Below are 19,031 nucleotides of genomic sequence, written 5' to 3' on the forward strand. Positions count from 1 at the left end.
GACAGTACAGGAGGACTGAGTGTAGGGCTGGGGGACAGGACAGTACAGGAGGACTGAGTGTAGGGCCGGGGGACAGGACAGTACAGGAGGACTGTGTTTAGGGCTGGGGGGACAGGACAGTACAGGAGGACTGAGTGTGGGGCCGGGGGACAGGACAGTACAGGAGGACTGAGTGTGGGGCCGGGGGACAGGACAGTACAGGAGGACTGAGTGTGGGGCCGGGGGGACAGAGAACAGTACAGGAGGACTGGATTGGGGCCGGGGGACAGGACAGTACAGGAGGACTGGGGCCAGTAATCTGACCAAAGCACCGGTTCCAGTCCAAGTGCCAATGCCAGGTGTTTCCATTTGTTGGATGACATGAAAATAGAGCTCCCTGGCAACGCTCACCAGTGGTGGGTTTGGTGTGGAAATGAGAATGAATGAGCAGAAAATAACCTCATACCTACTGTCAAATATGGTGCTGGATCTTTGACGTTATGGGGCTATTTACCACTGGTCCTGGGGCCCTTGTTAAGGTCAACAGCATCATAAACTTTACCCACTACCAGGACATGTTATACAAAAACCTGGTTGCTTCTGCCAGGAGGCTGAAACTTGGCCGCAAGTGGATCTTCCAGCAAGACAATAACCTCAAGCACACATTGAAATCCACAAAGAAATGGTTAATTGGCCACAAAATCAACAGCAATGGCCATCTTAGTCTCCGGACTTGAAACCCATTGAAAACCTGTGGTTTGAATTGAAGGGGGAAGTCCATAAACGCAGACGAAGGATATCAAGGATCTGGAAGGATTCTGTAAAGAGGAATGGTCTAAGATCCCTTCCAATGTGTTCTCCAATATCATAAAACATTTTAGAGAAAGGCTCAGTGCCATTACCCTGGCAAGGTAAGGTATTGAAAGCAGGGCCGGCTCCAGCCATAAGCAACATGAGTGGACGCATAGGGTGGGGGGGGTACTCAACACTACAGACAGAGTACTCAACACTACAGACAGAGTATGCAGAGTACTCAACACTACATAGAGTACTCATCAATACAGACAGAGTACTAAACACTACAGACAGAGTACTCAGCACTAAAGACAGAGTACTCAACAGAGTACACAACACTACAGACAGAGTATTCAACACTACGGACAGAGACCTCAACAGAGTACTCAACACTACAGACAGACATACTAAACAATACAGACAGAGTACTCAACACTACAGACAGAGTACTCAACACTACAGACAGAGTACTCAACACTACAGACAGAGTACATAACACTACAGACAGAGTACACAACACTACAGGCAGAGTACTCAACACTACAGGCAGAATATTCAACAGAGTACAAAACACTAAAGACAGAGTACTCAACACTAAAGACAGAGTACTCAAGGAGTACACAACACTATAGACAGAGTACTCAACACTACAGACAGAGTATGCAACACTACAGACAGTACTCAACACTACAGACATAGTACTCAACACTACAGACAGAGTACACAACACTACAGACAGAGTACACAACACTACAGACAGAGTACTCAACACTACATGCAGATTACTCAACACTAAATACATAGTACTCAACAATACAGACAGAAAACTCAACAGATTACACAACTCAACAGACAGAGTACTCAACACTACAGACAGAGTACTCAACAAAGTACTCAACACTACAGACAGAGTACTCAACACTACAGACAGAGTACTCAACAAAGTACTCAACATTACAGACAGAGTACACAACAATACAGACAGAGTACTCAACACTACAGACAGAGTATGCAACACTAAAAACAGAGTATTCAACACTACAGAGTACACAACACTAAATACAGAGTACACAACACTACAGACAGAGTACTCAACACTACAGACAGAGTACGCAACACTACAGACAGAGTACACAACACTACAGACAGAGTACACAACACTACATACATAGTACTCAACACTACATGCAGATTACTCAACACTATATACATAGTACTCAACACTACAGACAGAGTACTCAACACTACAAACAGAGTACTCAACAGAGTACACAACTCAACAGACAGAGTACTCAACACTACAGACAGAGTACTCAACAAAGTACTCAACACTACAGACAGAGTACTCAACAAAGTACTCAACACTACAGACAAAGTATTCAACAGTACACAATACTCAACACTACAGACAGAGTACTCACCAGAATACACACCACTACAGACAGAGTACTCAACACTACAAATAGAGTACTCAACACTAAAGACAGAGTACTCCACAGAGTACTCAACACTACAGACAGAGTAGTCAACACTACAGACAGTTTACTCAACAGAGTACTCAACACTAAAGACAGAGTACTCAACATTACAGGCATAGTGTGTTACTTCTCAATGGAACACGTTAACATGTAGAATCATTGGATCCTGAATATTGGGATGTTTTTATCTGTTACTTAAACCTGTCAGACCCCACTCTACTCATATTTTACTGTCAATATTATTATTTTGCTGTTGTATGTTGAGCATGTACAGTTTTAAAAGTTTTTTTCCCCAAATTGCCATGGCTAGTTGATGAAAGGTGTAGTTACATTTACATTTTAGTCGTTTAGCAGACGCTCTTATTCAGAGTGACTTATAGTTAGTGCATTCATCTTCAGATAGCTAGGTGGGACAACCTCACATCACAGGCATAGAAAGTACATTTTTCCTCAATAAAGTATCTATCAACAGAGTCAGAGCTAGAAAGTGGGGGAAAAGTCAAGTGCGAGTGTTAGTTCACGAAAGGCATTTTTTTAAATGCAGTGTATTGTACTGTTGTATATAAATATAAGTAAATATAAGTATACTGAACAAAAATATAAACGCAACATTTTTAAAAAAAATAATGAGTTTTATTACAGACAGAAAAACTCCTGATTGAACATTCAATTCTCTGGCAACAGCTCTGGTGGACATTCCTGCAGTAAGCATGCCAATTGCACTCCCTCAAAACTTGAGACATCTGTGGCATTGTGTTGTGTGACAAAACTGCACATTTTAGAGTGGCCTTTTATTGTCCCCAGCACAAGGTGCACCTGTGAAATGATCATGCTGTTTATTCAGCTTCTTGATATGCCACACCTGTCTGGTGGATGGATTATCTTGGCAAAGGAGAAATGCTCACTAACAGGGATGTAAACAAATTTGTGCACAACATTTGAGAGAAATCAGCTTTTTGTGCGTATGGAACATTTCTGGGATCTTTTATTTCACCTCATGAAACATGGGACCAACACTTTACATGTTGCGTTTATATTTTTGTTCAGTATATTTAGTCATGAAAGGTGTATTCAGTGTATTGTACTGTTGTATATAAATATAAGTATTTAGTCCGAGAATAGAGGAGGTGGCCAGCTCCTGATTGGTCGTTATGGACCATGTGTCAGATGTAGATCCAGTCTGTTTGTGCTAACCTTCCACTCCTAACGAGTCCCGTTTGGCATGTGAAATGGTCCTTGGTTTCAGCTGTATTGTGGCTACATGACTTCCCTGTAGGGTGATGAAAGGTTATGCTTCATACAGTCATCTGTGTTCATTTTGTTTCTGTTCTCATATCTTATTTATTGTGTTTCTCAGTGATTAGTGCCACTTCTCATTGGAAAGCCTCTTTAGTACTTTATTACTGCATTAGTCTTTATTATTACTCATACTTACTTGTCCAGTGTAAACATTTCATATTCTGTTTCATAACAGCCACAATAAGCAAAATGTTAGCAGTGCCTTATTATCTGATCGGCCTTCAGCCAAAAGGTCAGTACTTCCAGGGGTGATGCTGGACACATGTTGGTTGTTTGGAACGTACGTATGTTGACAATTGAATTTTTTTTTTTTGAAATATCAGCTTGGTAATGTTACTGCATTGTTGAGAGGAGAACTTAGAAAAGTGTGTTATGTTTGTATGTTACCACAAAAAAAGACACCTGTACACAAAATCTTATTTTTTGATTTTATTTCTTTATAAGATAAACAAAACATAAATACTTTCTGTATTTAGACACTACTCTGACACATTTTGCAACAAAGTAACAATAAAAAATCTACAAAATGATACAATGACAAACAGTTTGTTCGACAAATAACAATTGTACAGGATAAAGTGATACAATACAGTATTTTTCGTGTATATATACACTATATATACAAAGGTATGTGGACACCCCTTAAAATTAGTGCTGACAGGTGTATAACATCGAGCACACAGCCATGCAATCTCCATAGACAAACATTGGCAGTAGAATGACCTTACTGAAGAGCTCAGTGACTTTCAACGTGGCACCTTCATAGGATGCCACCTTTCCAACAAGTCAGTTCATCAAATTTCTGCCCTGCTTCAGCTGCCCCGGACAACTGTAAGTGCTGTTATTGTGAAGTGGAAACGTCTAGGAGCAACAACGGCTCAGCCGCTAAGTGGTAGGCCACACAAGCTCACAGCACGAGACTGCTGAGTGCTGAAGCGTGTAAAAAATAATCTGTCCTCGGTCGCAACACTCACTACCGAGTTCCAAAGTACCTCTGGAAGCACCGTTAGCACAAGGACTGTTAGTCGGGAGCTTCATGAAATTAGTTTCCATGGCCGAGCAGCCGCACACAAGCCTAAGATCACCATGAGCAATGCCAAACGTCGGCTGGAGTGGTGTAAAGCTCACCACCATTGGACTCTGGAGCAGTGGAAACATGTTCTCTGGAGTGATGAATCACGCGTCACCATCTGGCAGCCTGACGGCCAAATCTGGGTTTGGCGGATGCCAGGAGAACGCTACCTGCCCCAATGCGTAGTGCCAACTGTAAAGTTTGGTGGAGGAGGTATTATGGTCTGGCGCTGTTTTTCATGGTTCGGGCTAGGCCCCTTAGTTCCAGTGAAGGGAAATCTTAACGCTACATCATACAATGACATTCTAGACGATTCTGTGCTTCCAACTTTGTGGCAACAGTTTGGGGAAGGCCTTTTCCTGTTTCAGCATGACAATGCCCCCGTGCACATAGCGTGGTCCATACATAAATGGTTTGTCGAGATCGGTGTGGAAGAACTTGACTGGCCCGCACAGAGCCCTGACCTCAACCCCATCGAACACCTTTGGGATGAATTGGAACGCTGACTGCGAGCCAGGCCTAATCGCCCAACATCAGTGCCCGACCTCACTAATGCTCTTGTGGCTGAATGGAAGCAAGTCCCCGCAGCAATGTTCCAACATCTAGTGGAAAGCCTTCCCAGAAGAGTGGAGGCTGTTATAGCAGCAAAGGGGGGACCAACTCCATATTAATGCCCATGATTTTGGAATGAGATGTTCGACGAGCAGGTGTCCACATACTTTTGGTAATGTAGTGTGTATATATATATATATATATGTTTGGCACTTGACCACATGATGATGCTGTGTGAGAAAAATGTCAGATAACTTGTGCTGTATATGGAACTGTCAAAAATTAAATGGTCTTACAATGTAAAAATAATCCTCCCGTCTTGTACCTCAAACCATTTAATCAAACCTCTTGTTCTTATTCTGTTTACAACAGCAGCTCTAAAAACACCCAGTACTGCGGTGGATGTATTCAGTACTGCGTAATAACCAGTGCTGAAGGTTGTGGATGTATTCAGTACTGCGTAATAACCAGTGCTGAAGGTAGTGGATGTATTCAGTACTGCGTGATAACCAGTGCTGAAGGTGGTGGATGTATTCAGTACTGCGTAATAACCAGTGCTGAAGGTGGTGGATGTATTCAGTACTGCGTGATAACCAGTGCTGAAGGTAGTGGATGTATTCAGTACTGCGTGATAACCAGTGCTGAAGGTAGTGGATGTATTCAGTACTGCGTAATAACCAGTGCTGAAGGTGGTGGATGTATTCAGTACTGCGTAATAACCAGTGCTGAAGGTGGTGGATGTATTCAGTACTGCGTAATAACCAGTGCTGAAGGTGGTGGATGTATTCAGTACTGCGTTATAACCAGTGCTGAAGGTGGTGGATGTATTCAGTACTGCGTTATAACCAGTGCTGAAGGTAGTGGATGTATTCAGTACTGCGTGATAACCAGTGCTGAAGGTAGTGGATGTATTCAGTACTGTGTGATAACCAGTGCTGAAGGTAGTGGATGTATTCAGTACTGCGTGATAACCAGTGCTGAAGGTAGTGGATGTATTCAGTACTGTGTGATAACCAGTGCTGAAGGTAGTGGATGTATTCAGTACTGCGTGATAACCAGTGCTGAAGGTAGTGGATGTATTCAGTACTGCGTAATAACCAGTGCTGAAGGTGGTGGATGTATTCAGTACTGCGTAATAACCAGTGCTGAAGGTGGTGGATGTATTCAGTACTGCGTGATAACCAGTGCTGAAGGTGGTGGATGTATTCAGTACTGCGTAATAACCAGTGCTGAAGGTAGTGGATGTATTCAGTACTGCGTGATAACCAGTGCTGAAGGTAGTGGATGTATTCAGTACTGCGTGATAACCAGTGCTGAAGGTAGTGGATGTATTCAGTACTGTGTAATAACCAGTGCTGAAGGTAGTGGATGTATTCAGTACTGCGTAATAACCAGTGCTGCAGGTAGTGGATGTATTCAGTACTGCGTAATAACCAGTGCTGCAGGTAGTGGATGTATTCAGTACTGCGTAATAACCAGTGCTGAAGGTAGTGGATGTATTCAGTACTGCGTAATAACCAGTGCTGCAGGTAGTGGATGTATTCAGTACTGTGTAATAACCAGTGCTGAAGATGGTGGATGTATTCAGTACTGCGTGATAACCAGTGCTGAAGGTAGTGGATGTATTATTCTGCCATCGGCCCTGGAGAGCTGGGATCAGGAACAGAACAGACAGCTCTCCTTCCTATAGTATAGTAGGTATATATATATAGTATAGTTCCCTATTGTTCTCATGCATTTCTGCGGGTAAAGGGGATAAGTTGGTCTTTAGTACATCATATTATGGTCACATCGGATTTGGCATATGTATTACTATATAAATATATCCATACCATAATATTATGTAGAAATACATATACACACACACATATATATATATATATATATATATATATATATATATATACACAGTACCAGTCAAAAGTTTGGACACACCTACTCATTCAAGGGTTTTTCTTTATTTTTACTATTTTTTACATTGTAGAATAATAGTGAAGACATCAAAACTATGAAATAACACACATGGAATCATGTAGTAACCAAAGAAAAGTGTTAAACAAGTTAAAACATATGTTATATTTGAGATTCTTCAAAGTAGCCACCCTTTGCCTTGATGACAGCTTGGTGATCTGATGGTGATCTGATCGATGTTGATCTGTTGTGCACAGTCACCACTGGGTGAATGAAGGAGAATGTTTTGAAATGACCTGAATAAATAATACTGGATGATTGAAGACGGTTCTTCTACTGCCCTGCGCTGCTGGGATCACACTGCAGCAGTCGCACGATGGACAGGTCGTTCTTTGCTCCCTCAACAAACTCCTCCAGAGACAGTTTACCTGAAGAACACAAGGAGAAAGTTGGTGTCAGTTGGTACACAGACAGTAGGAGGGAAACAGGGAGGAAGTGGATAAGGCCTGAAGGAGGATTGGGATGAATTCAGTTTTTAAATCAGTTCATTCAGGGAGTGATAGCTAGGTGCTCACCATCACGATTTGTGTCCATCTGTCTGAAGATCTTGTCTGTGCGTTTCTCAGGTGTCGACTCATCCTCTGGCATTTTCATGACAGAGGAAACCATCTTGTAGATCGCCTGGAGACACAGGGATAGAGAGAGGGGGTATGAGAAACCAACCTCCACATTACATGATCTTCTTTTATAACCTATTCATATGAGCTAGTTCACGAGGGCTCGTGAGAACTTCTCTGCCCAGAAGTCTTGGTATCTGATTACTGTTTAGAAGTACAGCTTTACATACAACTTTGCAGGCTAAACTCTCTCTCTCTGTCTCTGTCTCTGTCTCTCTCTCTCTCTCTCTCTCTCTCTCTCTCTCTCTCTCTCTCTCTCTCTCTCTCTCTCTCTCTCTCTCTCTCTCTCTCTCCCCTTCTCTCAATCTCTCTCTCTATAACACTACATGTCTTTCATCTTCAGACCCTGTTGGAGTGGGAGGAGCTCACCTGTCTATCACAGATGCAATCCTAGGTGGCACTGTCTTACACTGAGGAGATGATCCTGTCTCACAATGTCTTACACTGAGGATATGATCCTGTCTCACAATGTCTTACACTGAGGAGATGATCCTGTCTCACAATGTCTTACACTGAGGTGATGATCCTGTCTCACAATGTCTTACACTGAGGATATGATCCTGTCTCACAATGTCTTACACTGAGGATATGATCCTGTCTCACACTGTCTTACACTGATGAGATGATCCTGTCTCACACTGTCTTACACTGAGGAGATGATCTTGTCTCACACTGTCTTAGACTGAGGATATGATCCTGTCTCACAATGTCTTACACTGATGAGATGATCTTGTCTCACTCTGTATCAGACTGAGGAGATGATCCTGTCTCACACTGTTTTACACTGAGGAGATTATCCTGTCTCACACTGTCTTAGACTGAGGAGATGATCCTGTCTCACTCTGTATCAGACTGAGGAGATTATCCTGTCTCACACTGTCTTAGACTGAGGAGATGATCCTGTCTCACACTGTTTTACACTGAGGATATGATCCTGTCTCACACTGTTTTACACTGAGGAGATTATCCTGTCTCACACTGTCTTAGACTGAGGAGATGATCCTGTCTCACTCTGTATCAGACTGAGGCCTACATGATTGAATGTGACAGACATTAAGTGATATTACGTGATAGAATGTGACAGACATTAAGTGATATTACGTGATAGAAAGTGACAGACATTGAGTGATATTACGTGATAGAATATGACAGACATTAAGTGATATTACGTGATAGAATATGACAGACATTAAGTGATATTACGTGATAGAGAGTGACAGACATTGAGTGATATTACGTGATAGAAAGTGACAGACATTAAGTGATATTACGGGATAGAAAGTGACAGACATTAAGTGATATTACGTGATAGAATATGACAGACATTAAGTGATATTACGTGATAGAAAGTGACAGACATTAAGTGATATTACGTGATAGAATATGACAGACATTAAGTGATATTACGTGATAGAAAGTGACAGACATTAAGTGATATTACGTGATAGAAAGTGACAGACATTAAGTGATATTACGTGATAGAAAGTGACAGACATTAAGTGATATTACGTGATAGAAAGTGACAGACATTAAGTGATATTACGTGATAGAAAGTGACTGACATTAAGTGACATTACAGTGGGGAGAACAAGTATTTGATAAACTGCCAATTTTGCAGGTTTTCCTACTTACAAAGCATGTAGAGGTCTGTAATTTTTATCATAGGTACACTTCAACTGTGAGAGACGGAATCTAAAACAAAAATCCAGAAAATCACATTGTATGATTTTTAAGTAATTAATTTGCATTTTATTGCATGACATACAGTGAGTGAAAAAAGTATTTAATCCCCTGCTGATTTTGTACGTTTGCCCACTGACAAAGAAATGATCAGTCTATAATTTTAATGGTAGGTTTATTAGAACAGTGAGAGAAAGAATAACAACAAAAAAATCCTGAAAAACGTATGTCAAAAATGTTATGAATTGATTTGCATTTTAATGCAAATCTAACAGACATTAAGTGATATTACGTGATAGAAAGTGACAGATATTAAGTGATATTACGTGATAGAAAGTGACAGACTAAGTGATATTACGTGATAGAAGTGACAGACATTAAGTGATATTACGTTAAGGAAAGTGACAGACATTAAGTGATATTACGTGATAGAAAGTGACAGACATTAAGTGCTACTACGTGATAGAAAGTGACAGACATTAAGTGATAATACGTGATAGAATGTGACGGACATTAAGTGATATTACGTGATAGAAGTGACAGACATTAAGTGATATTACGTAAAGGAAAGTGACAGACATTAAGTGATATTACGTGATAGAAAGTGACAGACTAAGTGATATTACGTGATAGAAGTGACAGACATTAAGTGATATTACGTGATAGAAGTGACAGACATTAAGTGATATTACGTTAAGGAAAGTGACAGACATTAAGTGATATTACGTGATAGAAAGTGACAGACATTAAGTGCTACTACGTGATAGAAAGTGACAGACATTAAGTGATAATACGTGATAGAATGTGACGGACATTAAGTGATATTACGTGATAGAAGTGACAGACATTAAGTGATATTACGTAAAGGAAAGTGACAGACATTAAGTGATATTACGTGATAAAAAGTGACAGACTAAGTGATATTACGTGATAGAAGTGACAGACATTAAGTGATATTACGTGATAGAAGTGACAGACATTAAGTGATATTACGTTAAGGAAAGTGACAGACATTAAGTGATATTACGTGATAGAAAGTGACAGATATTAAGTGCTACTACGTGATAGAAAGTGACAGACATTAAGTGATAATACGTGATAGAATGTGACGGACATTAAGTGATATTACGTGATAGAATGTGACGGACATTAAGTGATATAAAGTGATAGAAAGTGACAGACATTAAGTGATAATACGTTATAGAAAGTGACAGATATTAAGTGATATTACGTGATAGAAAGTGACAGACATTAAGTGATAGAAAGTGATAGAAAGTGACAGACATTAAGTGATAATACGTGATAGAAAGTGACAGACATTGAGTGATATTACGTGATAGAATGTGACAGACATTAAGTGATAATACGTGATAGAAAGTGACAGACATTAAGTAATAATACGTTATAGAAAGTGACAGATATTAAGTGATATTACGTGATAGAAAGTGACAGACATTAAGTGATATTACGTGATAGAAAGTGACAGACATTAAGTGATAATACGTAATAGAAAGTGACAGATATTAAGTGATAATACGTGATAGAAAGTGACAGACATTAAGTGATATTACGTGATAGAAAGTGACAGACATTAAGTGATATTCAATGATAGAAATTCACATACATTAAGTGGTATTACGTGATAGAAAGTGACTGACATTAAGTGATATTACATATAGAAAGTGACAGACATTAAGTGATATTACGTGATTGAAAGTGACAGACATTAAGTGATATTACGTGGTAGAAAGTGACAGACATTAAGTGATATTACGTGATAGAAAGTGACAGACATCGAGTGATAATATGTGATAGAAAGCGACAGACTTTAGGTTATAATACGTGATAGAAAATGACAGACATTAAGTGATATTACGTGATAGAAAGTGACAGACATTAAGTGATATTACGTAAAGGAAAGTGACAGACATTAAGTGATATTACGTGATAGAAAGTGACAGACATTAAGTGATATTACGTAAAGGAAAGTGACAGACATTAAGTGATATTACGTGATAGAAAGTGACAGACATTAAGTGATAATACGTGATAGAAAGTGACAGATATTAAGTGATATTACGTGATAGAAAGTGACAGATATTAAGTGATATTACGTGATAGAAAGTGACAGACATTAAGTGATATTACGTAAAGGAAAGTGACAGACATTAAGAGATATTACGTGATAGAAAGTGACAGACATTAAGTGATAATACGTGATAGAAAGTGACAGACATTAAGTGATAATACGTGATAGAAAGTGACAGATATTAAGTGATATTACGTGATAGAAAGTGACAGACATTAAGTGATATTACGTAAAGGAAAGTGACAGACATTAAGTGATATTACGTGATAGAAAGTGACAGACATTAAGTGATAATACGTGATAGAAAGTGACAGATATTAAGTGATATTACGTGATAGAAAGTGACAGACATTAAGTGATATTACGTGATAGAAAGTGACAGACATTAAGTGATATTATGTGATAGAAAGTGACAGACATTAAGTGATAATACGTGATAGAAAGTGACAGATATTAAGTGATATTACGTGATAGAAAGTGACAGACATTAAGTGATATTACGTGATAGAAAGTGACAGACATTAAGTGATATTACGTAAAGGAAAGTGACAGACATTAAGTGATATTACGTGATAGAAAGTGACAGACATTAAGTGATATTACGTGATAGAAAGTGACAGACATTAAGTGATAATACGTGAAAGAAAGTGACAGATATTAAGTGATATTACGTGATAGAATGTGACGGTCATTAAGTGATATTACGTAATAGAAAGTGACAGATATTAAGTGATAATACGTGATAGAAAGTGACAGATATTAAGTGATATTACGTGATAGAAAGTGACAGACATTAAGTGATATTATGTGATAGAAAGTGACAGACATTAAGTGATAATACGTGATAGAAAGTGACAGATATTAAGTTATATTACGTGATAGAAAGTGACAGACATTAAGTGATATTACGTAAAGGAAAGTGACAGACATTAAGTGATATTACGTGATAGAAAGTGACAGACATTAAGTGATAATACGTGATAGAAAGTGACAGATATTAAGTGATATTACGTGATAGAATGTGACGGACATTAAGTTATATTACGTAAAGGAAAGTGACAGACATTAAGTGATATTACGTGATAGAAAGTGACAGATATTAAGTGATATTACGTGATAGAAAGTGACAGACATTAAGTGATATTACGTAAAGGAAAGTGACAGACATTAAGTGATATTACGTGATAGAAAGTGACAGACATTAAGTGATAATACGTGATAGAAAGTGACAGATATTAAGTGATATTACGTGATAGAAAGTGACAGACATTAAGTGATATTACGTCAAGGAAAGTGACAGACATTAAGTGATATTACGTGATAGAAAGTGACAGACATTAAGTGATAATACGTGATAGAAAGTGACAGATATTAAGTGATATTACGTGATAGAATGTGACGGACATTAAGTTATATTACGTGATAGAAAGTGACAGATATTAAGTGATATTACGTGATAGAAAGTGACAGACATTTAGTTATATTACGTGTTAGAAGTGACAGACATTAAGTGATATTCAATGATACAAAGTGACAGACATTAAGTGATATTACGTAATAGAAAGTGACAGACATTAAGTGATATTACGTGATAGAAAGTGACAGACATTACGTGATATTACGTGATAGAAAGTGACAGACATTCATTGATATTACGTAATAGAAAGTGAAAGATATTAAGTAATATTAAACGATAGAAAGTGACAGATATTAAGTGATAATATGTGATAGAAAATGACAGACATTGAGTGATATTACATGATAGAAAGTGACAGACACTGAGTGATAATATGTGATAGAAAGTGACAGATATTAAGTGATATTACGTAATAGAAAGTGACAGATATTAAGTGATATTACGTGATAGAAAGTGACAGACATTAAGTGATATTACGTGATAGAAAGTGACAGACATTACGTGATATTACGTGATAGAAGTGACAGACATTTAGTTATATTACGTGTTAGAAGTGACAGACATTAAGTGATATTCAATGATAGAAAGTTACAGACATTGAGTGATATTACGTGATACAAAGTGACAGACATTAAGTGATATTACGTAATAGAATGTGACAGACATTAAGTGATATTACGTGATAGAAAGTGACAGACATTTAGTGATAATACGTGATAGAAAATGACAGACATTAAGTGATATTACGTGATAGAAAGTGACAGACATTCATTGATAATACGTGATGAAAAGTGACAGACATTGAGTGATATTACGTGATTGAAAGTGACAGACATTAAGTGATATTACGTGATAGAAAGTGACAGACATTTAGTGATATTACGTGATAGAAAGTGACAGATATTAAGTGATAATATGTGATAGAAAATGACAGACATTAAGTGATATTACATGATAGAAAGTGACAGACACTGAGTGATAATATGTGATAGAAAGTGACAGATATTAAGTGATATTACGTGATAGAAAGTGACAGACATTAAGTGATATTACGTGGTAGAAAGTGACAGACATCAAGTGATATTACGTGATAGAAAGTGACAGACATTAAGTGATATTACGTGATAGAAAGTGACAGACATCAAGTGATATTACGTGATAGAAAGTGACAGACATTAAGTGATATTACGTGATAGAAAGTGACAGACATTTAGTTATATTACGTGTTAGAAGTGATAGACATTAAGTGATATTCAATGATAGAAAGTTACAGACATTGAGTGATATTACGTGATCCAAAGTGACAGACATTAAGTGATATTACGTGTTAGAAGTGACAGACATTAAGTGATCTTATGTAATAGAATGTGACAGACATTAAGTGATATTACGTGATAGAATGTGACAGACATTAAGTGATATTACGTGATAGAAAGTGACAGACATTAAGTGATATTACGTGGTAGAAAGTGACAGACATCAAGTGATATTACGTGATAGAAAGTGACAGACATCAAGTGATATTACGTGATAGAAAGTGACAGACATTAAGTGATATTACGTAATAGAAGTGACAGACATTTAGTTATATTACGTGTTAGAAGTGACAGACATTAAGTGATATTCAATGATAGAAAGTTACAGACATTGAGTGATATTACGTGATCCAAAGTGACAGACATTAAGTGATATTACGTGTTAGAAGTGACAGACATTAAGTGATCTTATGTAATAGAATGTGACAGACATTAAGTGATATTATGTGATAGAATGTGACAGACATTAAGGTATATTCAATGATAGAAAGTGACAGACATTAGGTTATATTACGTGATAGAAAGTGACAGACGTTAAGTGATATTATGTAATAGAAAGTAACAGACATTAAGTGATATTATGTCAAAGAAAGTGACAGACATTGAGTGATATTACGTGATAGAAAGTGACAGATATTAAGTGATATTACATAATAGAATGTGACAGACATTACGTGATATTACGTGATAGAAAGTGACAGACATTAGGTTATATTACGTGATAGAAAGTGACAGAAATTGAGTGATATTACGTGGTAGAAAGTGACAGACATTAAGTGATATTGCGTGATAGAAGTGACAGACATTAAGTGATATCCAATGATAGAAAGTTACAGACATTGAGTGATATTACGTGATACAAAGTGACAGACATTAAGTGATATTACGTGTTAGAAGTGACAGACATTAAGTGATATTCAATGATAGAAAGTTACAGACATTGAGTGATATTACGTGATACAAAGTGACAGACATTAAGTTATATTACGTGATAGAAAGTGACAGACATTAAGTGATATTACGTAATAGAATGTGACAGACATTAAGTGATATTGCATAATAGAAAGTGACAGACATTGATGGATATTACGTGATAGAAGTGAAAGACATTAGGTTATATTACGTGATAGAAAGTGACAGACATTGAGTGATAATACGTGATAGAATGTGACAGAAATTAGGTTATATTACGTGATAGAGAGTGACAGACATTGAGTGATAATATGTGATAGAAAGTGACAGATATTAATTGATATTACGTGATAGAGAGTGACAGACATTTAGTGATATTACGTGTTAGAAGTGACAGACATTAAGAGATATTCAATGATAGAAAGTTACAGACATTGAGTGATATTACGTGATAGAAAGTGACAGACATTAAGTGCTATTACGTGATAGAGAGTGACAGACATTAAGTGCTATTACGTGATAGAGAGTGACAGACATTAAGTGCTATTACGTGATAGAGAGTTACAGACATTAAGTGATATTACATGATAGAAAGTGACAGACATTGAGTGATAATATGTGTTACAAAGTGACAGACATTAAGTGATATTACGTGATAGAAAGTGACAGACATTAAGTAATATTATGTGATAGAAGTGACAGACATTAAGTGATATTCAATGATAGAAAGTTACAGACATTGAGTGATATTACGTGATACAAAGTGACAGACATTAAGTGATATTACTTCATAAAAAGTGACAGACATTAAGTGATATTACGTGATAGAAAGTGACAGACATCAAGTGATATTACGTGATAGAAATTGACAGACATTAAGTGATATTACTTAATAAAAAGTGACAGACATTAAGTGATATTATGTGATAGAAAGTGACAGACATTAAGTGATATTACATCTTAGAAAGTGACAGACATTAAGTGATATTACTTCATAAAAAAAGACAGACATTAAGTGATATTACGTGATAGAAAGTGACAGACATTAAGTTATATTACTTGATAGAAAATGACAGACATTAAGTGATATTACGTGATAGAAAGTGACAGACATTGAGTGATATTACGTAATAGAAAGTGACAGACATTAAGTGATATTACGTGATAGAAAGTGACAGACATTAGGTTATATTACGTAATAGAAAGTGACAGATATTAAGTAATATTAAAAGATAGAAAGTGACAGATATTAAGTGATAATATGTGATAGAAAATGACAGACATTGAGTGAAATTACGTGATAGAAAGTGACAGACATTAGGTTATATTACGTAATAGAAAGTGACAGATATTAAGTGATATTACGTGATAGAAAGTGACAGACATTAAGTGATATTACGTGATAGAAAGTGACAGACATTAGTGATATTACGTGATAGAAGTGACAGACATTTAGTTATATTACGTGTTAGAAGTGACAGACATTAAGTGATATTCAATGATAGAAAGTTACAGACATTGAGTGATATTACGTGATACAAAGTGACAGACATTAAGTGATATTACGTGATAGAATGTGACATACATTAGGTGATCTTACGTAATAGAATGTGACAGACATTAAGTGATATTACGTGATAGAAAGTGACAGACATTAAGGTATATTACGTGATAGAAAATGACAGACATTGAGTGATAATACATGATAGAAAGTGACAGACATTCATTGATAATACGTGATGAAAAGTGACAGACATTCATTGATAATACGTGATGAAAAGTGACAGACATTGAGTGATATTACGTGATTGAAAGTGACAGACATTAAGTGATATTACGTGATAGAAAGTGACAGACATTTAGTGATATTACAAGATAGAAAGTGACAGATATTAAGTGATAATATGTGATAGAAAATGACAGACATTAAGTGATATTACATGATAGAAAGTGACAGACACTGAGTGATAATATGTGATAGAAACTGACAGATATAAAGTGATATTACATGATAGAAAGTGACAGACACTGAGTGATAATATGTGATAGAAAGTGACAGATATTGAGTGATATTACGTGGTAGAAAGTGACAGACATCAAGTGATATTACGTGATAGAATGTGACAGACATTAAGTGATATTACGTGATAGAAAGTGACAGACATCAAGTGATATTACGTGATAGAAAGTGACAGACATTAAGTGATATTACGTGATAGAATATGACAGACATTAAGTGATATTACGTAATAGAAGTGACAGACATTAAGTGATATTCAATGATAGAAAGTTACAGACATTGAGTGATATTACGTGTTAGAAAGTGACATACATTAGGTGATCTTACGTAATAGAATGTGACAGACATTAAGTGATATTACGTGATCGAAAGTGACAGACATTAAGTGATGTTACGTGATAGAAATTGACAGACATTAGGTTATATTACGTGATAGAAAGTGACAGACATTAAGTGATATTACGTAATAGAAAGTGACAGACATTAAGTGATATTACGTGTTAGAAAGTGACATACATTAGGTGATCTTACGTAATAGAATGTGACAGACATTAAGTGATATTACGTGATCGAAAGTGACAGACATTAAGTGATGTTACGTGATAGAAATTGACAGACATTAAGTTATATTACGTGATAGAAAGTGACAGACATTAAGTGATATTACGTAATAGAAAGTGACAGACATTAACTGATATTACGTGATAGAAATTGACAGACATTAGGTTATATTACGTGATAGAAAGTGACAGACATTAAGTGATATTACGTGATAGAAAGTGACAGACATTAAGCGATATTACGTGATAGAAAGTGACAGACATTAAGCGATATTACGTGATAGAAGTGACAGACATTTAGTGATATTACGTGTTAGAAGTGGCAGACATTAAGTGATATTCAATGATAGAAAGTTACAGACATTGAGTTATATTACGTGATAGAAAGTGACAGACATTAAGTGATATTACGTGATAGAAATTGACATACGTTAAGTGATATTATGTCAAAGAAAGTGACAGACATTAAGTGATATTACGTAATAGAATGTGACAGACATTAAGTGATATTACGTGATAGAAATTGACATACGTTAAGTGATATTATGTCAAAGAAAGTGACAGACATTGAGTGATATTACGTGATACAAAGTGACAGACATTAAGTGATATTACGTGTTAGAAGTGACAGACATTAAGTGATATTCAATGATAGAAAGTTACAGACATTGAGTGATATTACGTGATACAATTTGACAGACATTAAGTTATATTACGTGATAGAAAGTGACAGACATTAAGTGATATTACGTAATAGAATGTGACAGACATTAGGTTATATTACGTGATAGAGAGTGACAGACATTGAGTGATAATATGTGATAGAAAGTGACAGATATTAATTGATATTACGTGATAGAGAGTGACAGACATTGAGTGATATTACGTGATGAAAAGTGACAGACATTGAGTGATATTACTTGATTGAAAGTGACAGACATTAAGTGATATTACATGATAGAAAATGACAGACATTAAGTGATATTACGTGTTAGAAGTGACAGACATTAAGAGATATTCAATGATAGAAAGTTACAGACATTGAGTGATATTACGTGATAGAAAGTGACAGACATTAAGTGCTATTACGTGATAGAGAGTGACAGACATTAAGTGCTATTACGTGATAGAAAGTGACAGACATTGAGTGATAATATGTGTTACAAAGTGACAGACATTAAGTGATATTACGTGATAGAAGTGACAGACATTAAGTAATATTACGTGTTAGAAGTGACAGACATTAAGTGATATTCAATGATAGAAAGTTACAG

The 19,031-nt window shown here is 36.6% G+C and overlaps 1 protein-coding gene across 2 annotated transcripts in view; it reads right to left on the reverse strand.

The window, feature by feature from the left end:
- Window positions 1–7,103: 7,103 nt before the first annotated feature.
- Window positions 7,104–19,031, reverse strand: part of LOC121555497 (neurocalcin-delta-like) — a 99,031-nt gene continuing 87,103 nt past the window's right edge. The window contains exons 2-3 of one of the 2 annotated variants that reach the window (XM_041869332.1): window positions 7,662–7,767; window positions 7,104–7,514 (exon numbers count right to left, since the gene is read on the reverse strand). In XM_041869332.1, coding sequence (XP_041725266.1) covers window positions 7,420–7,514; window positions 7,662–7,767 — 201 coding nt within the window. In that variant the 3' untranslated portion in view covers window positions 7,104–7,419. The remainder of the gene's footprint in view (window positions 7,515–7,661; window positions 7,768–19,031) is intronic. The other variant, XM_041869331.1, reaches the window with a different exon arrangement.

Source organism: Coregonus clupeaformis, unplaced genomic scaffold (genome assembly GCF_020615455.1).
Source record: "Coregonus clupeaformis isolate EN_2021a unplaced genomic scaffold, ASM2061545v1 scaf0187, whole genome shotgun sequence".
In the NCBI taxonomy this organism is placed as follows: Eukaryota; Metazoa; Chordata; class Actinopteri; order Salmoniformes; family Salmonidae; genus Coregonus; species Coregonus clupeaformis.